Consider the following 22,577-nt stretch of genomic DNA (forward strand, 5'->3'; position numbering starts at 1 on the left):
ACTAGTCCTCACCCCAGTGTTCAATGAATGAAGTGTACACATGGGCGTGGGCGAGGTGGGTGGTGCAGAAGGGGCACTGGACCCCTTCAAACCGCACCAGCATTTGCTACCCACTCTAGGGACACCAACACGACCCCCTCCCTCAGCCATGATGTAAGTTGAAAGAAGGGTTTGCTTCCCCCAAGTCAAAAACCTGTCGATGGCCATATTTGCAGATGAGAGCAAATGCAACATTTGCTCAGATACACAGTCCACACTGGTCACGACCTGGAGGCCCGTTGACCACGCCTGCAGAGAATGTTGACTCCCCGACCCCTTTGAGCTCGGTCAGGGGAGGGGAACACCCCTTGCAAGTGGGCCCCATTGAAATTTCTCTTAAAAACATCACAAATAAGAATGCTTGATAAGTGTGTATAAAACATTCAACTTTTTAATGCTTTTTTGTAGCGTGTACATGTGCTCAATACCCATCAGGTGCGTCAGACAATTGAAATCGCAACTGCCACTTTCGACTGGTTCCGAAAAAGACTCAATAGAAGAATGCAATTACGAGTGCTGGGAACATACGTTCGTTTGTCAATTTGATTTCTAGGCATGATTTTATTTCTTATATAAACAAAAATAAAACCTGCAAAATATTAAAACGAAATGGCTGCTATTGCAAGATGTGTGCCCCCCTTCGTGATTTTTCTAGACTTGCGCGTCTGCAAGCCACATCTGGTGTCACAAACTTACAAGTGCCCCCCCTCTTCCCCACGACATCTCCCAATACCCCCTCCCCAATAAAAAGGCACCAATGTAGGCCTCCGTGATTGCCTACTGGCGCACGGCGGGCCATTTTGGTTGCTAGGGCCAACAGTACCGATTTCAACATGCTTTGTTGAAGGTGCTGAAGGATCAAGAAAAGGCCGATTGTTGTAAATTTCTTGAACCCCGCCACGGTGGTCTAGTGGCTAAGGTACTCGGCTGCTGACCCGCAGGTTGCGGGTTCAAACCCCGGATGTGGCGGCTGCATTTCCGATGGAGGCGGAAATGTTGTAGGCCCGTGTACTCGAATTTGAGTGCACGTTAAAGAACCCCACGTGGTCAAAATTTCCGGAGCCCTCCACTACGGCGTCTCTCATAATTATATAGTGGTTTTGGGACGTTAAACCCCACAAATCAATCAATCAAATTTCTTGAGAGTTCAATGATAGCTTCTTTCTGAATACCGTAGATTATTGAACCTCACTTTGTGTATAATGCTCCAAAGGAAAAAAATGGTTTCACCCTGTGTCACTGTAAAGTCAGAAGCCATCACATGGGCAGGCGTCATTAAGCCTCTATTTAACATTGCTAAGGTTCAGCACATTTGTACAAATAATTCTCGTTAATTGAACATTTAGTATAATCCTTGCTTGGGTTAGTATGTGTGAAACATAAATTTGAGATTTAAAAATTATCATTGTGGGTTCCTGCAGCAAACACACATTGATTAAAAGTGATGACTCCGGAGCTACGGCAGAGGTAACATTCGTTATTTTTTTTTCGGTTACAGTAATGATAATGCGTTACCTTTTATATGTGTATGTATATGTATATATATATATATATATATATATATATATATATAGATAACGTGGAGCCGTGAAACGTTCCCTTTTTTTATTAGAGTAACGTATTTAGTTACATTTCACTCTAACGGATACAACCCTAAATATGTAGACTTACAGGAGTGATGTCGCCCACACCGTCAGTTGTGGTTGCGGTCTATAGGCTGGCTGTAAACATTGCATAGATATATTCCTTTCATCCAGCACGTGATAGTGAAGGTTTGCTCAATCATTGATGATCTCGACCTTTGAGGCATACACAAGAGCTTCTTAATAATATGCATATCATCCAATCAAAGCGTGCACTTCGTTTCGCTAAAATTTACAGTCAACGTGAGTGCTGTCGTCACGCCGTATGTTTTAGGTAGAAACTTAGCCTAGTCGAAATACCCAAAGATGTCGATCCACCTAGCAACGCGTGGCTACCCGCTGATGGTTCTGTATGAAAATAGCATCCACAGTGGAACCTGTCGCATCTGCTGAAATTTTATCACAACATTATTATACTGCCACTTCGCTTGTATTTTTATGTCACTGCCTAGTGCAAAGGCACCGCCATTGTAGTTCAGTAGCTAAGGTACTCGGCTGTACTCGATACCCGTCTGTATGGCGATCAGCAACCGGTACTCGGCTGCTGATCCCGCCTATGGCGGCTGCATTTTCGATAGAAGCGAAAATGCTGTAGGCTCATGTGTTCAGATTTGGGTGCATGTTAAAGAACCCCAGGTTGTCATAATTTCTGGAGTCCTCCACTTCGGCATCTCTCATAACCATATGGTGGTTTTAAAACGTTAAACACCACATATTAATCAATTGCCTTGCGCAAAGCACACTTGGCTGTCTGCAAAAATTCTAGATTATTTTAGAATCTTCTGATAAGCTTGAGACACCTACAATACTGATGATGTTCGATGCCACGGGTATATACAGCGACGTACCTTCACACAGATCATAGTACCCACGACCAATGCTCTAATTACCGCTATCTGCGTAAAGCGTGAATTTCTAGTACTTTGTACTTTTCTAGGCACACGTTCACGAAATAATAAGTGTCGTCTTGAGCAACCCAAGTACCATATTCTTTGCCGTCGCAACCACGTGACAATATGGTGAGATGAGAACGGTGAAATGATTGGTACAAAACAGTGAGATGGGGTGTAAGTACACGGCCAAGTTTTATTTAGGATGCGTATACCACAAGCTATTTTCTTCTATAGAACCAATATAATGCGGATTTGTTAAATTACTGTGAAGTTGAATGTCAAGAAAGGAAAAACAGGAACTTGGAAAGAGAATGTGGAGACGAAAAGTGATAGGTATCGACGTTAAGTTTGATCGGTCATTCCACGCCCAACGTCCAAGGCATTTTGGTGACTACCTCAGGTGTATTCGAAAAATGTCGGGCTGATTTACTCCATGAAAGCAGTCTATTGGGAAACGGTTTTGCAGAAAAAAATGTTTTTGGTCACCTATATATGTGACCAAAATACCGGCTATAGGCTGGGCCATATCGAGCCCTCAGATAAAAGCACATTTACTGAGCGTGTCTATATAGGCGCCATTTATTTTGCCGACCTATGGTTCCAAATATTTCAAATCTCCTACTATGACGTGGCTTGTTGTCGTATTGACGTTATGGCTTGTAAAGCCGAAAACTTTATTTTTCAAATGATAAAACTGTTCATATTTCCCCCTCCCCGGAACTCATTCTAGGTCCTTTGATAAACACCAGTCATATATCTTTAAAGAATGCTTGGATATCAACCATTCATGACTCTCATTTAAGGATGTGGAAATGAAATGATCGTCACTAAATGACCAATGAGGAGCAATATTGACAGTAAAAAGCATAGCAAACGTGACTAAAAAGCTAATTCTACGCTAAAACAATGTAACCTGAACTAATGATGTCACCACACCTCTAAAACCTCATGCAATGTATATTGCATACCTGGAAGATGCAGTTATTCGAGCGCTTTTTGCAGTGAAATTTGGCCATGGAGTTAATCCCGTTCATGGTGGTGCTATTTTTATATTTGACGTTTGAATATACAACGAAGCATTAAGAAATTCTTTCCGTGAAAGCCGTAATTTTTTTTTTTGGCGATGTAATTGAGGATTGTATGCATTGTGTTGGATCGAAGTTTAATGTAGGTGATGTGTCTGTAGAGCAGGGGCGGAGCCAGGAGGGGGGCAAGGGTGGGCTGGAGCCCCCACAAAATTCTCGCCAGCCCCCCCTATGCCCACCCAAGTGCCCGGAAACATATATTGAAAACCTAGTAGGAGCAGAGCTAGCTTGCCCCCCCCCCCCCCCCCCGGAGGAACTCACTTTTCGTGGTTGCTCCCCCAGTAAAAACATCCTGGCGCCGCCCCTGCTGTAGAGTACACCGTTCGCTGACTGTGGTGAAATAGAAACAGCACTTTATGTTAATTCATGCTACAAAACTCACGAGATCTGCTCCCAGAGAACAGAAGAATACATAACGAAGTGCATTACTAACGAATGGAGGAACTAAATATTTCTCTGTTCTTTTATAGTTGTTTCTGTAATCCAATCTACAAACGTTTGTATTAAAGGAGCATGATGGTACGAAGGCATGGAATTCGGTTCTGCAGCTTGTTGTGACACATGTGTCACTCCAGGTCACCTTTGTTACGTGACATCAGAATCTACACTGAGCTTGATCTATGATTATGTACCTAATCAACGGCGAATACCGTAATTACTCGAATCTAACGCGCACCTTTTTTCCGGTTAAGCGAGTTCATAAATCGCATGCGCGTTAGAATCGAGTGCGAACAAAAAAAATTGCGGTCAATCTATTGCCATCGGCAAATCCAAAATGGCCGCCCCCTATGTGCGTCGGCATGGCGCGTCGGCCATTTCTGCCTATGTGTTTCTCATGTGCGGCACTTCATACGTGTGCTGAGGAGTTCGTCATCTAGTAGTGCATTAGCATCGACGGCGTGGAAGGGCCGACTCCAAAAACTCGAGTGCACCTCGATGCCGCCTTTAAAAGAAAAGTCATCGCGTGTGCAGAAACGGACGGAAATCGGGCCGCATCGCGGTCGTTCGGAGTTCCCGAAACGTGCGTGCGGGACCGGCGGAAACAAAAGCAGAAGATTGTCGACAGCAAAGCTTCACGCAAAGGCTTCAGTGGACCACATCAGGGTTGGTTTCCGCAAATTAATGAGCTGCTCGGCGAGTATGTGCTTGGGCAGCGAGCGGCACAGCGGCCCGTGACGACAGAATTGCTCCAAGTGCGGGCTATGCAATTATTTTTAGAAAAAGGTCTAATGCGGAGCCAGTTTAAAGCGAGCAGGTGCTGGCTAACTACTTTATAAAGAGGAAAGGCTCTTCCCTCCGAAGGGAAACATGCATATGCGAAAAAAAGTTTTGCGGAGGAGTACGATGAAAAGCTTCACAGTTTTCAGAGGTTCGTCCTAAACTTGCGGCGCAACAACGGCTACCTGCTTGGGCAAATCGGGAATGCCGATCAGACGCCTCTTTACTTCGACATGCCTGGCCCCATAACCGTCGAGAAGAAGGGGGCGAAGCAAGTTCGCGTGCTGACATCGGTCCACGGTAAAACTACAGTGACGGCAATGCTCTGTTACACGTCAGATAGGCACAAGCTTTGCCCGTACCTCATATTTAAATGGAAGACGCTCCCGAAAGTAGTAGTTTTTTCGAGTGGTGTGATCGCGCGGGCCAGCGAGAAAAGTGGGTGCGCGTTACAATCGATGTCTTACGTTTTTTTTTTTTTTTCGCGGTGGAAATCGGGTGCGCGTTACAATCGAGGGCGCGGTAGAATCGAGTAAATACGGTAAGTGCTAAGCTCCAGATTCATTATTAATGTGGCTTCAAAAACAAGAAAACAGCACGATTGGTAAGCAATAGAGCACCCGTTGTCTCTCTCTATTGCGTTGAACTGCTTGTGCCTTCAGATGCCCCTTCAGTTTTTTTCTTGAATAAATGTGGCGATTCGGAAAGTTGTGAGCACTAAACAAGACGTTAAAAAGAACGAGAGAGACAGGATGGGTGCTTGTGAACGTCGGGAGGAAGCATTAGTTTGCGCTAAAAATTTCCCGATAGCAATGCGCCATCTGGCTGGATTTCAAGTTTTGTTAAAATGTACGATGACACAGACCATGGGCTTTTGTCATGTCATTTGCTACCAATTAAACAGCGGCTGCGTAATTTAGGGTACCATGAAAATTCTCGCGGCCATATTTCAAGAAGGAAGGAGGAAGAAACGCACCATTCATGCCCTACGTGATCCTTCATCACTCACGGAAATAAATTTATTCAAGCGGAAACGTGGTCGAAAAATTCTTTTTACCTCTCTGCAATCAGAGAGGCTTTTAATTCTCGAGTCTCCTCATGAGATATTGCTGCCATCTTTTTCCAAACGGCCTGCAGTTCTGCTCTACCGACACAACATAGCAATGCCCTTATTTTTTGTAGATTTTTTTTTTCATTCTCATATAAACCCTTTTCCTTTCATAGTCATCTTTGAAGCGCGTAAGAACTTCCTGTGGTCCCTCACCCATCATTACGTTTTTCGAGTCCACACTTTGCTGCAAAAGGCTTCATGGCAAAGTCGTTTTCCACGCTCAAGTTTCTCGTACCCAATCTTTCGGGTGCTCTTCAAGGAATGCAGAAAGACTACAAATCACAACGAGCTTTACACCGTGCCTTCGGCACTGGTATGGGGCAAACATGTTGCCAGTAGTGTCGCAGTGTTCTGCCATTGTGCTCCGTTCGCTGTTCCCTGCGCTCAAGTTGGGTCAACAAGTGGCGTCGTTGCAGTGCCATTGGTGTCGTGTTTCCCGTGTTTTTTTCTTATACACAGTGTTCTGCGAATAAATTCCTCTGTGTTGCCGCGCGTGCTGTCACACCGGTCCCGTTAATTAGGGAGGCGATCGCCGGGCTAATTCCAAGGGCCGAAGTATCGGCCCCCCGAACCGCACCACGAAAGCGTGGACAATTTAGAAGTGGTCCCTTTTGGCGCGCCAGCGGACGCCGGCTGTGGCCCAAAGAACAAGTCGGAGCCGAGAGTTGATAAACAAACAAATTATATTCTCAATAATGGCAGATCGAAAACAATACACAAAAATGCACACTCCACAATAGTTGCATACAATATGTCACCAATCAAACCAATCAATCGACGTATTACACAATACAATCAGCAACACTTGAAACAACGGACACGGACAACAATACGCACTACAATGCAGTCGCATGCATTGAACAACCAAGACACTTAAAGACTAAAGAGATAGAAAACCTATTCAGTCCAAAGTCCTTGGAACAAAAGTCTGAATGATACTCTTCCGAGAATCACTCACTCAAAGTCCAGCGTTGTTGTCGTTCCGCTGCCCCCTGAAGTTTCTCTTCCAGGAAACCTCCTGTCTTCAATTGGCCACTCTTCAAACTTCAACTTCTTCGCCGGAACACGTCGGCTACACACCCGCAGCTGTTGCCACGGGTCTTCGCTCGATAGCGGTAAACACACGCTCTTGCCTGTAGCCCGAGCCTTCACCCCTCAGGTGGAAATCCTCTTCATCTCCGGCTTCGTCCCTACGGACCAAAACCTTCGCCGACTACACGGCGGAATCCCTACGCGCTCTGGCGTTAACTTCCGTCTCCTCCTGATCTCTCATCTCGGCTGCTCGGTTAGATACCTTGCGCGCGGCATTCCAGACGGTTCTCGTCATTTCGTCGGCGCGATACGCAGCGAAAGCTGGGAAGAGGGCGAGACGGTTGGAATGCCCTCTCCGGCCGATGAGTCAACTCGGTATGACCACGCCCCTTTCGTTCTGGAAAAATCGAGTGCTTGCTCGGCCGCCGTTGTGGGGTGAGGAGGTTCGTCGATGAAGCCACGCTTCTGCGGGGAGAGCGCGCGCCCCGGGAGCCTTGGCCGTTTGTTTTCTTTTTCTTTCCCTTTTTTTTTTCTTTTGACTTCGCGGCGTTTCTCCCGCCCGTTGTCGCAAAAATTTGGCGGCGCGCCCGTTTTTAGCGCTCGTTTTGTGACACGTGCCGAGGTCACGGATTACGTTTTTCCTTTCTTCCGTAGCTGTGGTGACAATCCGTGGTTGGATTATCGATTGTTTATTTATTTCAGTTTTCTTGTTTAGTTTTCTGTATTCTTGCTCAAGAAAGGTGATCTAGGACATGTTTTTCTTGTGGGAATGGCCATAGGTATGTGCGTACGTGGTTTCAGCTCCACATTTCCAAGTCGTAGGACTAAGACTGCCCTGTCAACGGCCCCTATTCTCTATCTGCTCTGGCAGCCATGGCCGTCACGTTCTTTCAAACGTTCTCCTCCTTCCTACTTCTAAACTCTTTTCTCCACTCCCCCCCCCCCCTCCCTTCAAGCCACTGAGCCCTGCTCTCGCAAGAAAAGATAGCGTCTTTTTTCCCTTTTCTTCAACCACAGATTCATCCATTCAGGGGAAGCTTGCATGCAGTAACTGGTTTGGAAGGCAGGTAAGGTTCGCGGAAACTCACCTCACCCTGAGCTACCGAGCACAATACAAAGCTTAGCCGAGAGTCATGAGAAGGCTAGATTACACATCAAGATGAAAAGAGAAGATATTTTGCCTAATGAAGTATTGCGAAAGCCACTGGGGCAACCCTTTTTTTACCACCATATCACTTCTATTCGTACATTGAAGTAATGAGAAAAGTCCAACCAAAACATATTAAAAAAAACGACGTTTTGAAGCCAATCTCTCCCCCTGATGAAGAAGCCGGACCAGCTTCAAAACATCTGCTTTTTTTTTCCTTAAATATATTTTGGTTGGAGTTTTCATTCATTCAGTTTCTATCCAAAACAGACAGGCTTATGTCGAATGTTCACCTTTGATTCCTGTCGTACATTATATCCTTGCTGCTCCGATAAACCCCCTCACACCGAAACATTTAGAGAAGCAATGACAGGTGCGCAACCGTAAACAGTCTCTCTTCCTTCTTGGACGCTTATAGCTCTGGTGTGCGTGTGTGTGCGGGAGGTGGGGGGCAGAAAGAGAAGTACTGAAAGAAAAAAATGTTGCATCTTGTTTTTTTTTTATTTGTTGCAGCAGGTAGCTAACGACCTAGTCATTATTTTCCTTTGGCAATGGCTGCTGCGCCGCGCGGCACTCCAGCCATCCCCACACAGAAACGGCTACTGCGCCGCACGGAAGTGACGTCACAAAAATTGTCATGACATACGTCGTTTCCGATTTAGCGCGTTGTTCGAATTTACCGAATCGGAACGTGGCTCAGCTGGCCAGCAGACGCTCACTTGCTGCTGCTGCTGCTGGAGTACGACTGGTTGCTGCTTCTGCGAGCTGTCTACAGGCCTTGTTCTGCTACATATTCGCAAGCCTCGAACATCATCTTTATCTAAGCTCAACCACTTATTTTCACTGCTATTTTATATTTACTAACGTTGTTTATATCCATCCCATTACGTATTTTTGTGGTTTTTCGCGTATAGGCTGATTTAGCAGTATCTGTGCGTGGCCCTTTCTTTGGTCATCCGTGTTAACGTGCTTCGTATCTGTGTCGTAGTGCATTTGCGTAGTTGACAGCTGTGTTTTAGATTAAATATTCACTTTCTTGTTCCTTTTTTTTTTTCATGGTGTAATTCTGAATTGAAAGTGTGCGCAACATGACGCGTGTGTTAGTAGCGGGCGATTCAATGGTGAAATACGTCGACCAGTATTTCCCATCGCGCCGTGGCTTGTCTGTTAGCGTTGCCGCACACAGAGGAATAAGGATTGAGCACTTGCTCTCAATGATTGCTGACAAGCTGGCCAGTTTTGATATTGTCATTGTACATGTTGGCACAAACAACACTGTTGACAGTGTCAACATGTGCATGGACAAATATCGCCAGCTCGCTCAGGGAATCATCGAAAGCAATCCCACGTTGCATGTAGCTTTTTCTGCCATTCTTCCTCGGGGGCAGAATCGGTACCGCCAAGGGGAAGAACAGTTGTGTGATGTTTGTCATTTGAATGACCACTACAGGAATGTGAATGCCGCACTTGCACAGCTTTGCCTGGAGAGGGGCTTCACTATCCTGGATAGTCTTGTGGACAGCTGGCCTGGATTCCTGAGCAGGGATGGTGTCCACCCCAGCCGGCTTGGCAACAAGGTGCTAACAGACTTCCTGCACCGTGAGGCCTGTGCCTTGTCCACCCATCTAGAGAGGAGACACATCCAACAGTCCTACAAGGAGTCCAAGGCATCTGCATGGAGTGGGTGGGCTCGGCAGGAGCACTTTTCCATCAACTTGGAAGTCGATTTTCCAGCACTTGGTATGCATGCAGTTCAATATTCTCCAGCAGTAGGTGGACCTTCCGCTGCACCAGCTCCTGTCTGGAAAACCAGCAGTGCTCTCATGCAGAGACACGAGACTGACCAACTGGCCAGTACCATTCATGGTATTGGCTTTACGCTCGTTGGCGGTGTCCGCGTTTGCTGCAAGGGAAGCAAGGCTTGGTGGACCTGGGACAGCCTGCCTTCCCCCATTTTCCATGGCACAAGTGTACCATGCAAGGGAAACACTGGGGAGAGGCCTATTCAGCCAATGATCCCTAGTCGAGGTGCAAGCACCACTTGTGACAGGAAAATAAGGAGAGCCTCACAGGAGCATGAGAGTGCTCTTGTGCGCTCTTCTGTGGGGGAAGAGGAGGCCAGTGCTGGAAAAGCAGCTGTGCCACAGGCTGTCGGCCAGTGTGGCGACAGTGAGTGGAAACTGGTGCAGTCAAAGAAGAGCCGGCGGAAGGCTGCGGCACTGCACAAGCAAGAACAGAGCTCTAAACTGTGTGCAGACAGTGAAGGCAAAGTTCTTGCTGTGACAGCTGCCAAGTCCATCAGGTCCACTTCACCTATGACAGCAGTTGTGAGCCAGAAACAGATTCAGTCTGCTTCTTCTGCTGTCTGTGGCAGAAAGCCTGAAGGACGAGCCAGTGTCTCGCACAACGTCATTCGTGATAGTTTTAAAAAGGTGCAGCGTGTTCCTAGCAAGCAGTTGAAAGACTGCTCAGTTAGTTCCGCGACTCACTGTGAATCTGTCACGAATGACGCTGTGAACGAGGTTTCTGTCTGCAAAAGCCATCTACCAGCACTGACTCGGGATTGCATGCGAATTGAGCGCGATCCTGGCACAGAGGCTGGTGACCCTATGGAAGCTGGGTGCACTGCAGCTGTGCAGTACAAGTATTGTGAGGCTGCTTTGACATCCAGAAGCAGGCCTGTCAGCCTTGGTGCCCAGGCTATTTGTGTAAACACTGGTGCCAACCCAGCCGTCCTCAATAACCCAGTAAATACACTATATGGTGGGGGTAGCAAAGTTTATTTAAATGCAACATTTGATAACTTTCCTTCTTTTAAGAAAAGCTTTGATGAGTGGTGCAGGGAGGGCAGGCATGTAGTCATGATAAATAAGAGTAATAAAAGTCCATTCACATCAGAAAATAAGGACTTCGAGTATATTAGGATTAAATATAGCTGCATTCACGGTCGCACAATAAAGCCCAGGGGGATAGGAAAGCGACCAAAGCAAGCTTACAATGGTACTGGCTGTGAAATGACAGTATCGGTAAGCCTATGTAAATCGCCTACTCTGCACTACAAGACAACTAAACTACAAGCTAAGCATAACCATCCCACAGAATATTATGATTTGTATCCTCAGAAGAGGCTCCTGAATCATGGAGAAAAAGAAGAATTCTTTGACTTAGCTAAATGTAATATTGGCGCAAAGGATTTTAAAAACTTGGTCGAGCAAAAAACTGGTAAGAAGTTAACTACAAAGGACATTAATAATTACAAGCAACGATTTTCTATTCCTATCCGCAATGAGCAGGCTCATGATGAAATGGTTTTAGAGAAGGTAGAGACCTTGCTAAAAAATAATCCAAACTGGGTTATTCACTATGAAATGAATCAAAATAATAACCTGCAATTCATACTTCTTCAAACAACGCACATGCGTGAGATTTTGGAAAAGTATCCAGAGATTCTGTTTATTGATGGAACGTATAAAGTGAATATTGAGGGTTATATTCTTTACTCTATATTAGTTCAAGATGGTCGTGGTCGTGGGAGACCTGTGTGTTATGCCTTCTTACGAAATGAGACGACTGAAATTGTTGAGCCCATGTTCACAAAGTTTGTAGATTTCAACCCATTTGTTGTGTCTGCTTGCAAAGTAGTGATGATTGATAAAGATCTCAATGAACTGCACATTTTAACCAGAATTCTTTCTAATTCTAACATACTTTTGTGTACGTGGCATGTGTTGCATTGTTTCCAGCAGAAGGTTAATGAAAAAGCTAGACAGCAACGTGATCAGTTGCTTCCTCTCTTAAAAAGCTTAGTTTATTCCCCCACTGAGCAAGACTACTTCGATAAGCTTGCTAACCTCCAAGCTATGACTTGCACAGATTTCATTACTATATGCATAACTGGCACTTGTGTAAGGAAATGTGGGTACATGCATATCGGCAAGCCCTTCCTACATTTGGTAATAATACTAATAATCGCATCGAGTGCCACAATCAAAAGATTAAAAATTATCTCTCTTCAAGCATGCATTTGGTTCAAGCAATAGAAGCATTGGTAGGTTACATTGATAATGATTCTTTATCTCTACAGTTCTCTAAGCTTAAAGAAATGAAGCTGAACCTAAACATAAATGATTTTAATGACTCATTTCAGCTAGAATTGTCCCGTAATTGCACTTCTGAGGCTACAAGTAAAGTACTAGAGCAGTATGAGAAGTTTAAAAATGTAAGTTATCAAGTCACTTCCACTCCTAATTCTTATGTTGTAGTTTCACCAAGATCACAGTACAGTGTTTCATTGTGCTTGGCTTCTTGCACATGTGCTTTTTATAACCAGTACACTCTGCCTTGTGCACATATTTTAGCAGTGCGTGACTTTACTAAGCAAGATCTTTTCGACAAGGCTTGCATACCAGACAGGTGGTGCAAGGATCATTTCCTGAGTGACAGCTGCACAACCACTAGTGCCACACCAGTGGTAACAAGCAGCATTCAGTCACCACCCTGTGTGAAGCTTGACACTGCACAAGAGAAGTATATTTATGCTTATAGGAGTCTTTGCGAAATGTCAAAAACCGTGGCTAACGTATTATCTAATTGTGGTGAGAAGGAGTTAATGGAAAAACTTTCGTCCTGCGAGGCTTTCTTCAGAAATTTAACCACATTTCCTCGTAACCAAACTTCAGCAGCCATAAAGGCTGCACCAGCTCAGTTAGCACAAACTACTGCCACAAGTTATCTTGGGCATTCTAACAGTACAAAACTTGTGGTACCTTTGGTTAAAGCAAGAAGGGGGCGGCCAAAAAAAGTGAGAGCTGTCAAGCGTAAATTTTTCCCAAATCAAGTAAAAAAGGTAGGCCTTGCAACTGTTAAAGTAGACATGCTAAATGTCTACAAACGGTATTCTCTTTCAGATGCAGATTTAAATGTTCTGGTACAGGGCACCTCCATATCAGATAGCGTAATCAATGTCGCACTGTATTTAATTCAGAAAAAGTATCCTACTTGTGTCGGCTTTCAAGATGTCTTACTGGGCCGATGTTTACAATTCACTGAAATCAAAGGCCCTTTCGTTCAAATCTTGCATGTTCAGAACCCCAATCATTGGCTTACAGTAACAAATGTTGGTGCGGACAAAAACACAGTCTTCATATATGATTCAATTGATCAAGATACCCCTCCTGACGCTGTTAGGCAAATCTGTCATATTCTAAAATTACAATCGCCAACATTAACCATTCAAACAATGAAGGCACAAAACCAGTGCAACACACTTGACTGTGGCTTGTTTGCAATTGCGAACATGTATTATATAGCGTCAGGCAGAAAACCAGAAACTTTGAACCTTAACCAAGTTATGCTACGCAAACATTTGCTGCAATGCATACAGAATGGTATGATCGAAGACTTTCCCCTCATAAACTCCATGGCTGCTCGCGTACAGCCAAGAGATAGTATTTACAAGTTACATTGTGTCTGCCGGCAACCACAATATAGTGGGGTAGTATTGGACATTACTTGTGCAAGTTGTTCAAGAGGATTTCACGGAGCTTGTCTCGGCTCTTTAGCAGCTAACTTGGACAAAAAAGTATTCGTGTGTTCTCAGTCATGTTTGCTGGTTGCCAAGGAAAAGATACATTTTTCTAATTAATAATAGCATTCCATTTTGGTGTAGACATATGGCAAAATTTCTAAGCATTCTTCATGTCTCCTCCTCTAATTTTTGCTTTTCTTTAAAGGGCCACTCACCGGGTTTGGCGATTTTGAGCTGACAAGTGCAATGCGCACATTGGGAGTTTATGGTCACGTCTGCCAAACATTGCAACTCTATGCGACGCGGAAATGGGTCAAATTTCAAAACGAACGCTTCTCCCCCTTTTTTTCGGGTCGCGCCCCCAGAGAAGGAGGTTATGATGTGCAAGTATGAATCGCCCTACATACACAGCAGTGCAGTGACGTTGGTCCTATATGTATACGACTGTGCTCTGATGCTGCCAACAGTGGCACGTGACATGACGGAAATTATTTAACGTGACATGCGTAGTTAATGTAATTTGTTGCTTGAAGAGATTAATAAAACTTGCGATACATATTGAGACGCAATAGAAGAATGTGTTTGTCTTTTGCATTTTTTCCCCGTGAATTGCAACGAGATGCCGAGCTAATGTGCTGGCGTTTCGCATGCGTTTGTGTCTCCGCGGTTACTGCATCAAGCAGACTCCTGTCCTGGAAAAGAAATTAATGGTCCTGCGCATTCGAGCACTCATTATGCTCATCTTTTCAACCGCATCAAAGCCAGCGTTTCCAAACAATGTCGCAAGAACAGGCAGTAGACACAATACAATGCTGGTCAACAAAACGACACCGCTCGCGCGCTCGAGGGTTGGCCTTGTTTGAGCACGTCATGTGCACGTGACCTCTTGGTTGGATGCTGGAGAGGGTAGGAAAGAGATTTGGCTTGTGAAGGCTACACGGGGGAGTGGCAAGGGTTTTGAGCTTGCCTCCTTTCATCCTTGTTTCCTGCTGTTAAAAAAAGAAGAAACTGTTTTCTCAGCTCGTAATGAACCGATTGAAAAACTTTTTGTGGTATAATGCTCTCCGTTAGATACACAACTTCCACAGTTTGTTATGGAACCTGGTGAGTGGCCCTTTAAGGACTGACTTCAGGGATCGAAAGTATGAAGTTAGGCATGTTGTTAATGCATAACGGATCACATAGCACAAAAATTTGACCCAGGACAAGAGAAGGAACAAACACGAGTGCTCACTTCCGAGAAGATTTATCTTGAAGAGCAAACACATATATACTCCTGAAATGTGAAGATCAGGCAAATCATTCAAGACGCCCACAACTGCCACGCGCAAATATCTTACATTTTCAAAAAAGACAATTTGACAAAGCCCGAGACAGAGTGCTGATGCAGTTCAGCTCTAGTCTACAAATCCTCTTTGCCTCGATAATTTCTCTTGTCATTTTATTTGTTGTTTTTTCTTCCAGCAATAATGATGTCCCGCAAAATCATTTTGCAGCCACACGTGCTGCAATGAACACCCTTGTAACCTCAAGAATGGTCGCAATCGTTTCTTGGCCTAGCACTGCAGCAGGTGTGGCTCCAAACCACTTTTGTGTGACACCATTATCATTGGGAAAAAAAAACTACAAGAGAAATTGTCGTGGCGAAAAAGATTTGTAGACTAGACCTGAACTGCATCAGTACTTTCTCTCACTCTGTCTCTAGGGATTTGTCAAAACGAATTGTCTTTCCTGAGGATGTAAGGTTTTCGTGCATGGCAGTTGTGGGCTTTTTGAATGATTTGTCTATTTTTTGCAGCTCAAGAGTATATATGTTTGCTCTTCAAGATAAATCTTGTTGGAGGTGAGCACTCGTCTTTGTTCCTTCTCTTGTTCTGGGTCAAATTTTCACATTATGTGATGAGTTAACTTTCTGCATGCACCACCTTATTTTTTTTCCTTGTTGTAAGCTAGTGGTGGAGCATTAACTAGAAGTACATAAAAACATTGCCAAATGTATGTTACCCCAACGAACCAAATTCCTTTGTTGAGGCAATCCTTTCTGTGGCATTCCTTCTTTATTGACTTCTCATCACGTCAAACCTCAAACCTGTCTCTTTCATAAAAGTTCTAGAACTAGTTCTTGCTTTGTTTTGCTTTTTGCCAAAAGTAGAAAAACTTCCCAAAAATAAAAACAAGAAAATTTATAGGCTGATCACTAAATATCAATTGAATAAGGATTTCGGAAATAATACCATGAATGGCACACAACAAACACTCATGCATGCATCCTTTTACCATGTGCAGCTGTAAACTGCAAACAAAAAGTATCAGATATTGTATATGATTTGCTTTTTTTTTTCTTTTCAGCAACAGTAACTTGCCCTTTAAGAGAAAAATATGAATATCAAATTTTCAAAAATAGTCATTTTTGAAAACCTGTCAATATATCAAAATGGTTTAGTTGATTCATGATTATGCAAGCAGTTCTTGCATGCCTGTGGCACTGGGATTGTTAATGTAGGCAGGCTGAGTTTGTAATGTTCTAAAGCCTCAGCATTTTAGTGTTATATTACAATATAACATTTAAATATTTTAAGAATTCAACTATGAAATTTGCTTACAATGAGTTTGCTACAAATTAGGCAACCAAAGTCTGTGTATATATTGCCCACATTAACGTCACACTGCCACAAGTCTCCAGGCGGAGCCTGACCGCTACAGAGCGCGTTCTCGGGTGGCGGATAGAGAAAAGTCTTGCAATGAAGTGATGCTAAGCAGCTTCTATTAATAAACAAGACTGGCACTTGTGCCCGCGGACCAACAGGCAGAAAATACATATGACAACAGGAGTCTTTTCACTGCTGTGGTGGGCAAGTTGAAAGTTTCAGGTGCCATTTTTTAAACTCTTTGATTTATCTGTTGTTTTTTTCGTCTGTTTTCTTCATCTTGTACAGGTCCAGTACATTGTGGACTCACCCTGTTGTCAAGTCATCAGGAAGTTGGATGATGCTGTCTTCTTCTAGCTAAATTATGCAACTACTAAGAAGGGGATCAGAATTCTATTTTGTAGCAGTTATTTTACAAATAAATGTTAGTAAAATTTTTCTTGGTTGTAGTAGTGTCATTGTGTACTCACGGACCATAACATTACATAAGACAGGAATTCAAGTGCACAGCAAAAAAGTGCTGCTATGAGCACCTGTTATCAACATCAGCTGGTCATTCTTAATTTTGGTCTTTTATTTATCGCACATCGAGTAGCCGCAATTCCTTGGTTTACAGGCTGAGAGAAAATTTAGCTCCCTTTCTTACACGCCAAAGGTTGCTGGCAGTGAAACAGCGTTGTCAGCATTTTAATAGATACTTTGAAAATGAACGTGAAAACAACGGAGGGACAAGACAAAGGCGAAGTACTGAGTCTTTCTAATCTCGTGTCTCCGTCGTGTTCGTGGGCCTTTTCCAAAAATGCATAGTTTCCAACTCGACCTTACTGATATATTGTGAAAACTTTATGAAAACATGAATCCCCGAAGTTAAGTATAAAACTTTGTCGTGTACACGTATCCCGAAGGAGTACGGCCACCAGCGTGGGTCCGGTCTTAGCGAGCCGCAGGGCACGCGTTAACCGTCGCCGTGGCGGGAAACACGATACTGCTCAAGTCGCAACACTTTATTGTGGCAACACCAACGCAGTACAGCCCGTTGCAAAAAGGCGCGGCGGGAAAGCAAGTAGGCTTATCCACGCCACGGGCACAAAGTACTACACAGGGGTGCCACGAGCACGTCTCCGCGGTAAAGGTAATCCACGGAGACACCGGGACAAAGGGCCCGGTTGCTCGAGCGAGGGCAAAGGCGCTCGCGTTGGCTTCGAAGGGAGACGGGTCGGCGTAGCTAGGCCACGCACTAGGACACCGTACTGCCCTTCGGCCGGGAGTACGCAGCGGGGCAACAAAAGGTGAGCGTTCGCATCGGGCGCGAGGCGCCGTCAGCGAAGTCCGACGAGCCCCGAGCGACGGGACTCGACGGACGGAAAATAATGCGTGGCTCACCGTTTGAAGTCCCGGACTGTACTCGCCGCTCCCGACGCAGCGCGCGAAAACCTCTCGGGGGTCCCCGCGCGCGGCGCCACAGCCAACATCCGCTACCGGGTGAGGGAGTTAAACGTCACTCCGCCCTTCCCAGCGCGGCTGACGGCAAAGGAGGACAGACATGTCGGGACATGAGAATGGCAGAAAAGGCGGGAAAGCCCGCGCAAAGGCAGCGGGCCAGCCTCAATTCCCACATCCCCCTCTCCTAAATTTGCCCTTTACCGGTCTGCAAAAGGCAGCCGGACGTCACCCATGCAGTTAAAATGACACTGCTATGAGCGACAGCTAACCTCAGTCCAGCCCTGCTACTGCTGCTAAAAAATGATTGCAAAGGAGAAACAAACATAAATAACAAAATAAACACATAACACTATACAAATAACTGCGGAAGGGAGCACAGAAACGTGGCACTAGTGTTCGTGGTGCTGAAGGGGGATAGCGTCCACTGCGCGGAGGGGCGGAAAGGCGCGACAGTGTCCGCAGGGTGCGATGCCCGAGTGCGAGGTCAGAGGTACCGGAAGGGGGGGGCTCACTGATGGCTTGTTCCTGCTCTTGATAAGCCGCGAGTCCGACGAACGCTGCCTCGGCTGTGCTTCGGAGGCCCCGCATTTCCGGCTCGATGATGAAGCTGGAACGTTGCGCGAAGCCGGGCCTCTCCAGTGCTCAGGGAGGCCGACCCAAATTGACTGCGAATGGCGTTGGCCGGCAGCATATAGCTGCTTTCAGCTGGCCTCGCGCAGGAGCCATGGTGGTAAAGGCAGCGGGGCTTCTTCGACGACGGCCGAGAGCAGAGCACAGCCAGATGGTCTGACGTCAGTGGGTCAATGACCCCCCAGCACCTCCAGCGTCCGCATCGATGTGGGGAAGCCATGACGCACTCTTCGCGGGCTCGCACTGAAGCGTCACGCACTTACACACGCACACACACCGCCGACGGCTGCGCGAGCGTAGGCGCAAAGCGTCCTTCGTCTCTCTCCCCCGGCAAGCACCGACACTCAAGGTCACACACAGCTCCCTTCGCGGTAGACGAAACGAACACGAAAAAAAAGTAAACACAGAGCATACTGACACTAAACATCTGGAAAAAAAAACAAAATACAAATAACACTTAATATTAGACAAAAGAAACATACAATACACATGAACACTTAAAAAAAATAAACACTGGCAGCAGACAGGGCGGGGTCAACTTCTTTACGAGAAAAGGCCGTAAAGAAGCTAACCTATACTGAGGCTAGACTAAACTGAGGGCCTTCGGTTGCGGAGAAGTCCGCCGTCCGGCGCGAGATCACAAAGGTGACCGCTTCCTCAGATTATACCGGCGCGGGGTCCGAATGCGGTCCGTCGCTCCGGGTGTGCCCGTTGCTTGCGCGAAGTGCCGCAGGGCACTGGCGCGAGCTCGTCAGACCGTGACAAAGGGCTTCAGGTCTGCGATGTGGGCACGGCTGAGTTTTCCCAAAGGGGATCTTTCAGCTAGTACGCGCCACGGACGCTCACTGACAATCGGTTCATAAGACCGGGCGGCTTTCCAACCCTTGGCTCAACCGTTTGTCAGACGTGGCAGGCACGGAATAGCGATAAAAACCACGCTTCGTGCCGGGCCAGGTCACAACATCGCTCAGTTTGCAAAAACTTTCGAGCCACTCAGGTGACCGGCCATGGATTCGTCGTGAGAGGATCGCAACAGTGCGGCTCTCAGACTTTTGGGCATAACCACCTTAAACGGGTCGCTGGACTCGTCGTCAGTGGCTATATAGTTCAGCAGGAGCCCGTCATGGTCCAGCAAAAATGAATCCGCCGGGGACTCAGCGACACACGCTGTATCAGCCCCCTAATCGCGCCCGCCGCAGAACAAGCAGCGTAACGGCGCGCCTCTCAAGACGGTTTAACGGCGCCCGCCGCAAAGCAAGCAGCGTATACGGCGCTCCGTCCCTCCGAGACTCGAAACGGATCACTTTGCTGAGCCTTCAGTAGCTCTTCGCTGCTGAAAGCGATTTCCATTCTCCCAAATGGGGGAGTCTGGTATCGCGCCCACTCAGGACCGCAGCAACCGCCGCGTGAGTCGGCGTTACGGGTTCACTCTCGGCCTCGTGGCCTTCGGAAAGCTCCCCCGCTCGGCCGCTTCGCGGTGCGCCGCTTACCTGGTTAACAGCCAAGGTTTGTCCGCATGGGGACTCACCCTTCACGCCGAAAGGCGGCGAAGCTGCTGTTTCGCCCCCGACGCTTGCATGTGCTAAGGCACCGCGAGCGGCCGTCGCACCGAAATCCAGGTTCTCGGCAGACAACAAGGGGCACGAGATAGCGCGTCAGCTACCACGTAGGAGTGTATTCACCACAAAAAGGGGTGATGACACAGGCGAGCGCCGAAGGGCGCCCGTCGATAGAGGCGGTGGCCTCTTGGTGCAACGCGGCATGCCACGAAGCAGACATAACGTTCGAGTAGGGCAAGAGGCCCATTCCGAAGCGACGCGCCATCTCCAAAGGGAGCGGCTAGGCGCCTCGTGTCGTCACCGCAATAGGGGGTGCCGACACGGACGGGCGTCGGAGGCGCTTGTGCGTAACGTTCGGGTAGGGCAAGAGGCCCATTCCGAAGCGACGCGCCATCTCCAAAGGGAGCGGCTAGGCGCCTCGTGTCGTCACCGCAATAGGGGGTGCCGACACGGACGGGCGTCGGAGGCGCTTGTGCGTAACGTTCGGGTAGGGCAAGAGGCCCATTCCGAAGCGACGCGCCATCTCCAAAGGGAGCGGCTAGGCGCCTCGTGTCGTCACCGCAATAGGGGGTACCGACACAGACGGGTGCAGAAGGGTACCCGTCAATAGAGGCAATGGCCTCCGTGTGCAACGCGGCATCCGCTAAAAGGGACAGCGGACAAAAGTCCCGCGAGGCAGCCATGTTGCGACGAGCCCGAATCGCGCAGGCGAACTGACTCGCTAAGAGCAGTCAAAAGCTAGAGCTTTTGATACCGCGTTGGGCGCCAGTGTGGTGTACACGTATCCCGAAGGAGTACGGCCACCAGCGTGGGTCCGGTCTTAGCGAGCCGCAGGGCACGCGTCAACCGTCGCCGTGGCGGGAAACACGATACTGCTCAAGTCGCAACACTTTATTGTGGCAACACCAAACGCAGTACAGCCCGTTGCAAAAAGGCGCGGCGGGAAAGCAAGTAGGCTTATCCACGCCACGGGCACAAAGTACTACACAGGGGTGCCACGAGCACGTCTCCGCGGTAAAGGTAATCCACGGAGACACCGGGACAAAGGGCCCGGTTGCTCGAGCGAGGGCAAAGGCGCTCGCGTTGGCTTCGAAGGGAGACGGGTCGGCGTAGCTAGGCCACGCACTAGGACACCGTACTGCCCTTCGGCCGGGAGTACGCAGCGGGGCAACAAAAGGTGAGCGTTCGCATCGGGCGCGAGGCGCCGTCAGCGAAGTCCGACGAGCCCCGAGCGACGGGACTCGACGGACGGAAAATAATGCGTGGCTCACCGTTTGAAGTCCCGGACTGTACTCGCCGCTCCCGACGCAGCGCGCGAAAACCTCTCGGGGGTCCCCGCGCGCGGCGCCACAGCCAACATCCGCTACCGGGTGAGGGAGTTAAACGTCACTCCGCCCTTCCCAGCGCGGCTGACGGCAAAGGAGGACAGACATGTCGGGACATGAGAATGGCAGAAAAGGCGGGAAAGCCCGCGCAAAGGCAGCGGGCCAGCCTCAATTCCCACAACTTTCACATAGAATGCATCACTTCTAGCGTCAACAGTTGAGCTATTACAAAACTTTGATAAGTCTCAATACACGTAAAAGCAAGTATGGTCAAGCTTCACTGCCTTGTGAAAGCACTGCGGTAAAGCCAGCGTGAGCAGAAGAGCATTACATGATACGAAATGAACGCATGCACAGGCCACTTGTGCATCAAACAAATATAAGCATTTGCGACTGCTCAGGCCAAATAGTATGCATCTTGGCACGTCCGTTTCAGGCAAACAAAAGGACAAATACCGAACTATGATCAAGCTTCACTGCATGGAAAAAGCACTGTGGTAAAGCCAGCGTGAGCAGAAGAGCATTACATGATACGAAATGAATGCATGCACAGGCCACTTGTGCATCAAACAAAAATAAGCATTTGCGACTGCTCAGGCCAAGTATGCATCTTGACGAGTCCTTTTCAAACAGACAAAACGACAATTACCAAAAGATGATTAAGCTTCACTGCATGGAAAAAGCACTGTGGTAAAGCCAGCGTGAGCAGAAGAGCATTACATGATACGAAATGAACGCATGCACAGGCCACTTGTGCATCAAACAAAAATAAGCATTTGCGACTGCTCAGGCCAAGTATGCATCTTGGCGAGTCCTTTTCAAACAGACAAAAAGACAATTACCAAAAGATGATTAAGCTTCACTGCATGGAAAAAGCACTGTGGTAAAGCCAGCGTGAGCAGAAGAGCATTACATGATACGAAATGAACGCATGCACAGGCCACTTGTGCATCAAACAAAAATAAGCATTTGCGACTGCTCAGGCCAAGTATGCATCTTGGCGAGTCCTTTTCAAACAGACAAAAAGACAATTACCAAAAGATGATTAAGCTTCACTGCATGGAAAAAGCACTGTGGTAAAGCCAGCGTGAGCAGAAGAGCAGTACATGATACGAAATGAACGCATGCACAGGCCACTTGTGCATCAAACAAAAATAAGCATTTGCGACTGCTCAGGCCAAGTATGCATCTTGGTGAGTCCTTTTCAAACAGACAAAAAGACAATTACCAAAAGATGATTAAGCTTCACTGCATGGAAAAAGCATTGCGGTAAAGCC

General features: G+C 47.0%; 1 protein-coding gene across 3 annotated transcripts; it reads left to right on the plus strand.

Moving 5' to 3' along the window:
- Positions 1-8,776: 8,776 nt before the first annotated feature.
- Positions 8,777-16,781, plus strand: LOC119179007 (uncharacterized). Of its 3 annotated transcripts, none has more exons than XR_005110805.2 (2): positions 8,777-12,695; positions 16,632-16,781. XR_005110805.2 is itself a non-coding variant. In XM_075869907.1 (2 exons), the coding sequence occupies exons 1-2, from the start codon at positions 9,257-9,259 to the stop codon at positions 16,682-16,684; spliced, it is 645 nt and encodes a 214-aa protein (XP_075726022.1). In that variant the 5' UTR covers positions 8,797-9,256; the 3' UTR covers positions 16,685-16,781. The 3 variants fall into 3 exon arrangements, 2 of the variants coding, with proteins under 2 accessions (XP_075726022.1, XP_075726021.1); XM_075869907.1 differs by having other exon boundaries at positions 8,797-9,848; XM_075869906.1 differs by having other exon boundaries at positions 8,800-9,908.
- The last annotated feature ends 5,796 nt before the right edge of the window (positions 16,782-22,577 follow it).

This window comes from Rhipicephalus microplus, chromosome 7 (genome assembly GCF_043290135.1).
Source record: "Rhipicephalus microplus isolate Deutch F79 chromosome 7, USDA_Rmic, whole genome shotgun sequence".
Lineage (NCBI taxonomy): Eukaryota > Metazoa > Arthropoda > Arachnida > Ixodida > Ixodidae > Rhipicephalus > Rhipicephalus microplus.

Bases quoted from the DNA above. Each gene is read 5' to 3' on its own strand.
- LOC119179007 (XM_075869906.1), top strand. From the start codon at position 9,257: ATGACGCGTGTGTTAGTAGCGGGCGATTCAATGGTGAAATACGTCGAC. The intron at 9,909-16,631 runs GTATGCATGCAG...CATCTTGTACAG, and splicing joins AGTCGATTTTCCAGCACTTG to GTCCAGTACATTGTGGACTC.